Below are 11,287 nucleotides of genomic sequence, written 5' to 3'. Positions count from 1 at the left end.
ATGCTATTGTCATCATTGTGAAACGATGTTGCATAACTTTTTAATGTGGTGAGTTACAAAATTGTGTTGTCAAAAAAAAAAGGGGGTGGGAAATAATCCTCTGTCTGTGTTCAAAAACCTAGTGAGCTGCCTATCTAGACAGCATCATAGTCATTTTTGAGCATGGATCATACTTAAGGCTAAAGTCTTTTATGGATGGCAGTGAGCTTCCTACCTAGACAGCATATTTAGGCATCACAGGCACAATCCAAAGCAGCATTTTGACTCCCGGCAATGTTGCCCAGATCGGCAGCTTCCTAGTATTTGAGACACAGCCTCATGTTTGGGTGAGAAAGTCAAAAGTGAGCCAGCCCCCCGTCTGAACTTCTGAAGTGCCTCGTGTCGTCTCTGCTGTTCTTCACACTGCGAGGAGGATGGAGAACTACAAGCAGTTTCTTATTTTATTCCTTCTGGCGTTGGCGGTCGGTTTTGGGTCGATTGCGTTTGTTTTAACATGGGTTTTGCACTACCGAGAGGGGCTCGGGTGGGACGGAGGAGCGGCTGAGTTTAACTGGCACCCGTTGCTAATGGTGATCGGGTTTATTTTTCTTCAGGGAATCGGTAAGGAGTTTGAATGTTTGCACTTCATTCGGCAACCAGAGGTTCACATTCCTGAGTCTTAAATCTCGATTTAAAGTAACAGTAGCCTTCATAAATTAGTCCTGTACAGCTTTAATCCACAAAACGATAAACAAAGTAACAATTTGAGTTACATAAAAGTGAGGCTTTTTCTCAGAGGATTTAGTGATACAGACGAGAGACGAATCGCGTTATGTTCGCGCAACATTCGCTATGCGGTAAAAAGAAGAAGCGAAAATGATGCGACTTTTTGGACACAGTTTTGAGATAAAGATCGAGACTGTGTCTCAAAACATACTGAACTTTTGTTTTATATTCTAGAAACAGATGCAAATACAAACACCTTCAGGAGAGCATTAAAGTAAAAAACAAAACAAAAACGTTGTTCTGTAAAGTCAGATATCTAAATGAAGGATATTTATAAGAGGACAAATAAAATGGATAAAGACCAGAGGAACATAAAGGGTTAAGTACCATGCATTAAGTACCATTTTTTTTTATAGCGAAACAATACTAAGAGGCAGATAATTAGAAAATCAATCAATAAGAGAAAGCTGTTTAAACGTTAACATCAGAGTCATTACAAAGGAATCGTCAGTATTGTTTCCGGAATTTATCAATATTTTTATTGCAAGTTGAACAAAAAGATTTAAGCAGTGAGTCTACCTCAATCAAAAAAACAAAACAAAAGTGAGTGTAGGAAGAGCTATAAAGTTCTGTTTATGGATGAAAATGTTGCCTAACAAAATAAAAAAGTTGAAAATATATTCATTAGATTTGTTGGAGACTCAGTGTAATAACAAATGTCAAATTAAAAGTTTGTGCATATACTATGTAGTTTTAATTTAAATGTGAAGCTAGACCAATTTCTGAACCAATTTACAAGAATTTAATAAATGTATTAATGTTTCATTTTGTGACCACAAAACGTACTGAACTGCCTACCTACGGGATGTAATGTAGCTCACTTGTTTCTTTTTCTTTCTTTTTTTCAGCAATTGTTGTGTACCGACTGCCATGGACCTGGAGGTGCAGCAAGCAGATGATGAAGTTTATCCACGCAGGGCTGCATGTTCTCGCATTCACCTTAGCTGTCATTTCTGTGGTGGCTGTGTTTGATTTCCACAATGCAAAGAATATTCCCAATATGTACAGCCTGCACAGCTGGGTCGGCCTGGCTGCTGTCATACTCTACCCAGCACAGGTATGGGTTCACACACACACACACACACACACACACACACACACACACACACACACACACACTGGTAGATCTTCCGTTTCAACCAAAGGGGGCTGTTATTATTCACATTTGCAGCATCCAGTCCACTTGCATCAAAAACAGTCATAATGATGCAATTTAGTTTAATTTAGACCATGTTCCACCCTTTTTTCACTCTTTTTCCACCCACTCTCTGACTAGTAAAATGAAATGATACTGGCTGTTTTTGCTACAGTGTCTTTGAGACTTTAATAACGGTATGTAAATTACATTTGTTAAGATTGGCTGACCTCCGTATATCAGCATTGATCAAGGGTTTTCAATCTTTTAGTGTCACAGAGCCCCAAATATGATCATCCTCGTGCGAGGGAACCCCAACCTAAAAGGCAGATATATATTTTCATATATAAAGTTTATACTGCGATTTATTCTATAATAAAAAAATAATTAGATGTTAGATGCATTATGTTTGCTTGTATGTATTTATTTATTAAAATTTTATATTATATCAATTCATTTATTTTAATAATTATTTTAAATTGATTTACTCTTGTTTATTTATTTATTATTATTGTTAGTTATTATTTTGTCCCTGGAAAGTTTTTGAAAAGAAACACACATAGATACAGGTCCTTGAAAGTGCTTGAATTTATTTTGTGCAAGAAGTTTTCTGGAAAAAAATTCATATTATTCCCTCCGGTCCGCTAATGTGTTATTTCGCCAACACTTCGTGGCCTATGCATTATTTTATTTAATTTTTTCCGTGACCTATGCATAGCGCATTTACGCGTTACGTTAAGTGTTTCCCACGTGAGGTGTGTTGTACGTTGCCATGACGTTCACGCGCGCACAAAACTACTACAATTGTACCTCAACGTTTCACAGACACAGTGAAATATTGCAAAAATAGTCTGAAGCCTTCATGGCCTTCATGGCCTTATGGTAATGTCCCATATTGGAATGTTTTATAATGTATTTGATCTGCACTATGTTGTGATAGGCTATGATTTCAGTGCTCACACCAAACCCAAATATGTTCAGTCAATGACTCTATATTGTGTGCAGTTGTGATAATCTATAGCCCAAATATTTTATTTAATGTAATGTTGAATAAATTGCTTTGCCTGTTAAGATAATGTAAACCCCCTGAGGCAAGAAAAGCTTATATTCATATATCTTAAAACTTCTGCTTATATGAGCCTAAGCTCTTTTCAATAAAATCCATGCAAACGTTAATATCAGATCATTTCAGAATACGGTATAGGATGTACAGAATATTCTTCAGTTTTATGTAAAACAGAAATACGACAAATATAATATCAGATCTCTGTCATATGGCCACAAATAAATGCAAAAATGTTTTGTTTTTTGACACATGTAGGCTATGTAAACAAGGTAACACGGTGTAACCTTGCTCTCACTTGAAATGTGTCCCCACATGAAGTCCTTGAATTTGAGGGTATTGGACCTGGAAAGGTCCTTGAATTTGAAGTGTGGGAACCCTATTTCTTTCTCTCTAAACTTCACCATGGATTCCCTAGCACTCCTTTGTGGCCCACTTGGGATCCCCAATTTGAATGTTCATCAGGACAAATAATAAATTCTGCAAATGTCCTTGGGAGGGAGTTTTGTATTGTGAATCTTATGTCTACAGAACACAACAAACTCTTTTACTTCAAAAGGACAGAAGATCCTGTTCTTCATAGAGCCCTATAGAAACTACATTTGAATAAATCTTTGCGACACGTGTGTTGTCAGAGCTCTCGGAGGTGTGATGTGTTCTTCTCTCTCGTGAATTAGATAGTTATGGGCATCGCCGTCTATCTGATACCTGCGACTCCAGTGTACGTGCGTGCAGCTCTCATGCCTGTGCACGTCTACAGTGGCTTGTTCATCTTCACCAGTGTAATCGCCACAGCTCTCATGGGCTTCACTGAGAAACTCATCTTTGGCCTGTAAGTACAGCTTCACACACACAACACAAGCCATACAAATGCAAATGCACATTGTGGCATGTGCGCTTTGAAAGATTTTCTAAGTGTTGTTTGTAATGTCTTCCAGGAAAAGCCCAGCTTATAAAGACTCTCCACCAGAAGCCGTTTTAGTAAATGTTCTCGGGCTGCTTGTTGTTGCATTTGGTGGTCTTGTTCTCTGGATTGCAACGCGCCCCTCTTGGAAGAGGCCAAGAGAAGAAGTCACTCAATCTGTGAGCAGTAACAGCACAAGCCCAGAGGACTTCAAAACGGACACTGCCGTGACCACGAGAACACACCTAGACCTCGAGACACGCAGGCGTAATGGAAAAGCAGAAGAGTCTGGATGAGGCAGAGTTTAGAAACAAGTTTGGATCTTACATCCCTTTAATATAATCTCAAAGCAAGCAAAATGCTGAAATCTCTGCTGTTGTGGAAGTCTTGAGGGCATTTTAAACTGACAGCTCTGTTTGTGCTGTAGGGCTATTAATCATCGCAGTAACGATTAATCGCATCCAAAATAAAAGTTTGTGTTTGCATAATATGTGTGTGTGCTGTAAAAAAAAAAATGTTGGTTTAACTTAAAAAAGCAAGTTACCTTGTTGCCTTAAAAATGTTAGTTTGTTGTAATTAAAAATTTGTGCTAATACAATGAAGAAGAATGGTTTAATAATCAAACTCAAAATAGTATGTTATCTTCACACATTAGTTATCGAAGATGATTTGGCAAAAGATAAAAAGTTGGATAAATCATGAAAATATTTTTTTACAGTGTGTGTACGGTAAATGAATATTTTATATAAAAACACACACATTCATGTATATATTTAAGAAATATCTGCATGTATATACTGTATATATATCACTGTAAAAAAAATGTGGCTGCGATTAGTTATAACAACTTAAAATTTTTGAGATAACTTAAATATCTAACTTAACTAAACTTAATATTTTAAGTCAAGCATGAACACATACTTTTTAAAGTTGAAACAATGTTGGATTTTAAGTTGTGATAAATAATCGCAGCAATTCTTTTTACAGTGAGATCTGTAAATGTGTATATACAATATTTATTTTTAATATAAATTATATATATACTGTATATATGTATGTATAAATACATATATATATAATTTATATTAAAAATAAATATTGTATATACACATTACTCTATATAGGAACACATTTTCCTTAAATATATATGTGTATATATATATATATATACATATTAAGGTGCTTGTATTTATACAAAATAATTATAAAAAGTACACACACATTTTAACTTTAATTTTGGATGTGATTGTTCGTTTCACAGCCCTATTGTGCTGTAATATCTCTTCTGTGTGTAAAAAGAGATGCATGTACTGTCCCTGCCTGCTTTAAAAAAACGTTTGTAGATATGTTAAAGTATGAAGCCTGCTATATTAACATTCATCACACTGTATACATTAGTTAAGTTCAATGACATTATACGGCATTATTACAGTCATAAGTGTTTATATGACTCCTGATTGGCTCAGTTGTATATTTTAAAGATTGTGCTTGAAATGTTCTGTTTTAAGATAGCAATATGATATTGGTATAGACGTAAAACTTACAATAACATTTCTGTATAATTGTTGGGACATATAAAACCAAGATTTGTATTTTTTATTATCAAAAGTATCATTTGATGGATGTTTTTTTTGTATGCAACACTCAAAATCATTAAATATTTTAGCATATTTGACTGGGGTTTTTTTCCCTTCTAAAATGAAAGTATGTAAACCTGCCTTATTTAGGAAGCCAAAAGCATGGTTGGATGAGTGACCAATTCATTATCTGCAAAACATGTCTATATGAATGATCATATTGTCTTTACCTGCAGTACTGAGCAGTCCATAAGCAATAAAGAGCTGCATCATCATCGTTGAGGTGTAAGAAACCACTACAAATAATTATAATGCAGTTTAGTCCTTGCAAACCCGTTTGATCAAATAGTTCAAAAGAGAGATTCATTCGTGAATTTGGCTGGAACAGCTGATATATATATATATGGGGGCCGTGGTCTGCATAAGCACACTAAATTACCTCCAAAAGAGACTGAAAGTACTGCCATAAGTGTTCTCTACCTGCTCATGTGAAGCATCTAATTCAAATAACAGAATCAGTGGTTCATAAAGCTAACGTTGACAGTAGCTTTAATGATGTAATAGAACCACTGCTCTATTCTATATAGATCAGTGAATAGAACACATCACTGCGTCACACAGGCCAACAGTTGCTGTGAAAGAGCAAGAGAAACTGCACACAGGTGTAGTTGAAGTTGAGTTAGGTATGTCACATCAACTCAAATTATTAAAGTACTTTTGGCTGTTGGAAAAACAGTTGTGATCAACAGACTACGTAATGTAAACAATGTTCAAAATCAAAATTAGCTTTATTTTGCTAATGTTTGCACACAAGGACTTTGTCTTGGGGACAGGAGCTTCCAGTACAGATGAAAGTCCCCACACGCATGGAAGTGATAAGTGTGGGGTCCATTGAGGGAGCTGCACCAGGAAAAATATGTTGGAGGCTGGTTCTTCTCGGTCTCGCCATTGGGATGTGATGTGCTGGTGGCACGTGCAGTAACCGCTGGCATTATGCCAGTTTGTGTTATTAATATATAAAATTCAATATAATGACCGTTTCTGTTTTGAAGTCCATAAAAGTGCATCCATACATGATAAAAGTAATCCACACGGCTTTGGCGAGTTAAAAAAGACCTCCTGAAGCGAAGCGATGCGTTCGTGTAAGAAAAATATCCATTGGAGCACTTTTATCATGGATTGATGCACTTTTATAGACTTCAAAACAGAAACCGGCCATTCACTGCCATTATAAAGCTTGGAAGAGCCAGGACATTTTAAAAATAACTCTTATTGTATTCGTCTGAAAGAAGTATGTCGTGTACACATAGGATGGCTTGAGGGTGAGTAAATCATGGGCTAGTTTTCATTTTTGGGTGAACTATCCCTTTAATGCATTTTTAGATAACTGATTTTGTATATGTACATTTCTGAAATACATAACTTAGACAGTTACCTCTGATAACAGATCACTCTAAATTTGAATGTGGACTCATGCATTTTCTGTAAAGCTGCTTTGAAATGATGTATATTGTGAAAAGCGCTATACAAATAAATGTGAATTGAATTATGCAAGTAGTCCATTGAGCTAGGCTAGCTGAGGCATCACTCACAATGCACTCTTGCACCCTGTGTGTGTGTGTGTGTGTGTGTGTGTGTGTGTGTGTGTGTGTGTGTGTGTGTGTGTGTGTGTGTGTGTGTGTGTGTGTGTGTGTGTGTGTGTGTGTGCTTTAGCATTTAACCTAATTTGACTTTTGCTAAAAGTTGTCAAATAAATTTAAAAAGTAGCTAAATTTGTTGCTAGATGCTTTCTGAAAAATCAGTTGATAGCAATTTTGTTAAATTTAGCAACTTTTCAGACTAAGTTGGCATCACTGCTTTCAGATTTAATGCCAACCAGCAGGGGGCAACAAAGCGAAACCATGCTGATTAGCAGGCATGCTGAAATGGTTGGTTTTGTGAGCATTCATCAGATGATAATAGTCATCTTCCCTTGTTGATATGCTGTCATGAGTCTGCTCATATTTATAACTGCTCCAGTGGCATAACTGATATATTCGGTCATCAACATTTTTTCAGTAGTAATCGTTTATTTTCCCGCCTGAGATTCATCTGACAGACCTCAAAACATTTCATCTAATTTACAGTTAACGAAAGACATGAAAAATAATCTTTGGGCAGTTCATGCACAGTAGGCATCTTGGTACAAAATTACAAGACAAAATAAATAAACTGCATTGTAAAATATTTACAAAGAAAATCAAGACAATCGATTCTTGCCATCTCATGCATCTTCCAAAAATATACAAACGCTTTTTAAGGGGTGCCGTTGCATTCAAAAAGCCCAGATACAGTATATCCAGGCGTCTTTACCCTTTAGTAACCAGAAACACATGGATGTGTAAAGTCATCTTCGTGTCAAACGTCTCACAGAGTTAGACATCCTCTGAAACCTTTCACAACTGTAGACGCCTGATGGTGAGGATTGTCCACATCAGATGCAGAGACAGTCTCACGAGTAGCTCTCGTTCTCATCCCATGTGGTCATCCATTGCTTCTTCTCAAAGGGGTCTAACATCTCCTTTCCGTCTTTCAAGAGACGCGTCTCCTTACGAATCCTCACCGCATGATATTTCGGAACGCTGTCCTCATATTTGGAACGTTTGAAAAATCCACACTGACAGAGAAAGAAGAAAACCTCATTAAGCATCATTTTAAAAACAGGCCCATATAAATAAAAAATCACTCTGTGTGTGTGTGTATGCTTTGGAGAACACTGAGAGACGGGACATGCTTGACAAAACAGGACACGTAGAAGCACATCCATCGACACAATACGAAACAAAACTGAGCTTCACACGGAAAGAGCGACGCACGCTGAGCAACATGAGTCTTTCCCTTCATTTCGCCAGAGCAAAGGATGAGTTAGTGAGTTAGGCCACACGTCATGCAGACACCAATCCGCTGCAGCGATCGTGTTTTACCCTGTGAGGAGAGCTAGGCCTCAGCGGACAGTTTGTCTGAGGGCTGAGTGTGAATCTCAGCTTTGTGAATTGCGGCATCATACTCGTCCTTCTGCGCCCGCTTGAAGAAACCGCACTACAGAGGGGGCAGATTCACGGGTCATTGCAAACATGTCATGAGAAGGCTTGCACTACATTTGTACTAACACAAATGTTCATGGAATATTAATATGCAGTGGCCACAAAAAGCATTTGGGCAGTAAAACCTGAATAAAAATGTGTGAATGTCATTGAATGGAAATATTAAAGCCGGTGTCATCTGCGTCTCACTCATCGTGTCTCCTTCATGTCTTTAGTACATGTAAGAAGATAGTTCTCAAGTTTACACAGGTGTAGAGAATTAAATGAACTATCAACATGATCCACGACTCATGGGCGCCGTATAGGGGGGAAAAGTTAGGACGATTCCAAGGGCCCCTGACTGACAGGGGCCCCAACAAATACGTAAAAAGTAATTTAAAATTTGTATTATATTATACACGATATAAACCATCATCATTGAGTATATTTCAAATAATAATAAAATTAATGATGTCTTAGATTGTACTTATTTTGGCAATAAAAGTTAAATATCCCCATTGACCAAAAAGTAAACATCCACCCCCCTGTATCTGCATGAAATGATTTGGTCCTGCCTTAGCGCACTCATCAGTAGCTGCGTTTCTATTACAGATTTGCGCAGAACTTTTGCGATTTATTTTCTAAATATCGATACAAAACTATTGCGAAATGACGCCGTTTCGATTAACCGATGTTATGCGACTAAAACTTAATTTTCCTCTCGCGAATAGTCATTTAAAAAATCATGGCAACGGACGTTGGTAGGTTTATATATCCCAGCCACCGCACTAGACATTATTATTAACACACACACACACACACACACACACACACACACACACACACGTCAACTTTATTTTGTTGTTGGCATATATGTGCAGTTAAGTTAAAAAATCTGATGTTTTTATTCTTTTGAGATGATGATGTTCATTTATTTTGATTAAAAAGTTAATATATATTTAGGTTTTTTAATTTTTATTTTTTTTATCTGTCATTAATTTTACAATAAAAATACATTGAGACTGTAAAGGATTGCTTTAAGGACATTTTTATGGTGGCCAATCTTGCATCAAATAATGAATTGCATAGCCTACTGTATGCAGACTTGCATTTACAAATCACCAGCAGTAAATATTGTGCTAGTACTAGTATTGAACTACAAGAAGCAAGACAGTTGCAAGCATTTGATTAGAGTTATGTAAAGCATTTGATGGGACAGGTACGTCCTAGAGATCTGGTGACAACAGCTGTGCAGGGGGGGCCCAATGTTATTTTTTTGTCATGGGGCCCAAAATTCCTGGCGGCACCCCTGCCACGACTATCCCCTTGTGAAAAAGAAGTGCATTTAATTGTTTTAAATGTGCACTTGTGACGTACTTCAAATCCTAAAAGTAAAAAAACCTTGCAGATAATACAAAATGAGTTAAATAAAAGGTCACTAACATTTTAATAATGTCAAATTAAACCTTTTACTTTAAAATACATTTTTGTCATGCTTTAAAGAAGTAGCCTACACTTATTTTGATGTGTTGACCAGTTTAAATAGAAATTACATTAAAGTATGACAAATAGCATATACTACTGTCAATAGAAATGGCAATAAAGTATGTTTTAGTTTAGAGATGCTTGGCATTACACTTTACCATATTTCAATGACAGTATAAATATATAAAGATGTACTTTAAGTCCTTCTTAAGTGGCTCAAAAGCACTCTAAAGTTCAGCTAACTGCATCTAATATAAATTTAAACTATAACACATTTTGATATAATTGCAATTAACGTGCATTTAGGTGTCCGAAAAAATTACATTAAAAATGATTAAGTATATTTTTTTAAAGTGTATTATTTCTGTAATAAGTAGCCTACTCTTTTAAAAGTATGTGGTACTTGTTTTTCACAAGGACACCTGATCAATCAATGTCACAATATGATTTATATCCATTGTTTTGTCATTTAAAACTTTATCTCCTACCAACCTACCTATCTTGGAGCATGACCATAACATATATATATATATATATCCTGCATGTCTTGTGCGGTTCTACGTATTTTTGTGGTATCTTTCTTATAGAAAAACATTCTATTTGATGTTAGTTTTATTTAATGAAATGACATTCATTCAAGTGTACAGTGCAGGCCCGTTCACACCAAGAACGATAACTATAAAGATAACTATGTTAGCGTCCAGCAGGCGCAGTTTTTCTAAGCGTGTGCTTGTCTGTCACTTTAAATGCTCGAGGTCATTACAGCAGGATCAATTCTGATTGGCTGTCAATGTTTTTATCAATCATAAGCTGGATAAAATCGTTTTGAAAGTGATTCCAACAATATAATTTCTCTGTGCCGTTATTGTTATAGTTGTGGTGTGAACTCTGCTATTCTTTCATTTTGAGAACGATTTCTAAAACGATATCTTTATCGTTCTCTTTATAGTTATCGTCCTTGATGTGAACGGGTCTTAAGCCTTCAAATTCTTTTTAGGGCCATTTAAATTGTAAATACCAGAATAAATAACAGTATAGTATTAGAAAATAAAAACAAATTCAGAACAGAGAAGTCCACATACAATATGAGCTTTCAACCAGAAATACTCCTTAAAGAGTAGTTCACTTTCAAATGAAGATTTCCTGATCATTTACTCACCCCGATGTCATCCCAGATGTTCATGTCTTTCTTTCTTCAGTCGAAAAGAAATGAAGGTTTTTGAGGAAAACATTCCAGGATTTTTCTCCATATAGTGACTTCAATGGCAACCAACGGTTTGAAGGTCCAAATATCAG

General features: G+C 36.2%; 2 protein-coding genes across 4 annotated transcripts in view; one reads left to right on the top strand and one right to left on the bottom strand.

Moving 5' to 3' along the window:
• Positions 1–140: 140 nt before the first annotated feature.
• cybrd1 (cytochrome b reductase 1) lies at positions 141–4,708 on the top strand. Of its 2 annotated transcripts, XR_013798463.1 has the most exons (5): positions 141–600; positions 1,614–1,822; positions 3,641–3,795; positions 3,902–4,477; positions 4,555–4,708. XR_013798463.1 is itself a non-coding variant. In XM_079619832.1 (4 exons), the coding sequence occupies exons 1-4, from the start codon at positions 414–416 to the stop codon at positions 4,161–4,163; spliced, it is 813 nt and encodes a 270-aa protein (XP_079475958.1). In that variant the 5' UTR covers positions 141–413; the 3' UTR covers positions 4,164–4,568. The 2 variants fall into 2 exon arrangements, 1 of the variants encoding a protein (XP_079475958.1); XM_079619832.1 differs by having other exon boundaries at positions 3,902–4,568.
• A 2,786-nt stretch (positions 4,709–7,494) lies between these two features.
• itga6a (integrin, alpha 6a) overlaps positions 7,495–11,287 on the bottom strand; it is a 39,059-nt gene continuing 35,266 nt past the window's right edge. The window contains exons 25-26 of one of the 2 annotated variants that reach the window (XM_079619813.1): positions 8,408–8,522; positions 7,495–8,100 (exon numbers count right to left, since the gene is read on the bottom strand). In XM_079619813.1, the coding sequence (XP_079475939.1) occupies positions 8,421–8,522 (102 nt within the window). In that variant the 3' untranslated portion in view covers positions 7,495–8,100; positions 8,408–8,420. The remainder of the gene's footprint in view (positions 8,101–8,407; positions 8,523–11,287) is intronic. The other variant, XM_079619812.1, reaches the window with a different exon arrangement.

The sequence above is a fragment of the Phoxinus phoxinus genome (genome assembly GCF_949152265.1).
Source record: "Phoxinus phoxinus genome assembly, chromosome: 7".
Lineage (NCBI taxonomy): Eukaryota > Metazoa > Chordata > Actinopteri > Cypriniformes > Leuciscidae > Phoxinus > Phoxinus phoxinus.
Note: the sequence above shows the minus strand (reverse complement) of the source record. Positions and strands in the feature narration are given on the sequence as shown.

What these genes read in the sequence shown, in the direction of transcription:
- cybrd1 (XM_079619832.1), top strand. Translation starts at nt 414, where the DNA reads ATGGAGAACTACAAGCAGTTTCTTATTTTATTCCTTCTGGCGTTGGCG. An exon ending in TCATACTCTACCCAGCACAG is followed by an intron (nt 1,823 to 3,640) that starts GTATGGGTTCAC and finishes CTCGTGAATTAG; the next exon opens with ATAGTTATGGGCATCGCCGT. An exon ending in GAGAAACTCATCTTTGGCCT is followed by an intron (nt 3,796 to 3,901) that starts GTAAGTACAGCT and finishes AATGTCTTCCAG; the next exon opens with GAAAAGCCCAGCTTATAAAG.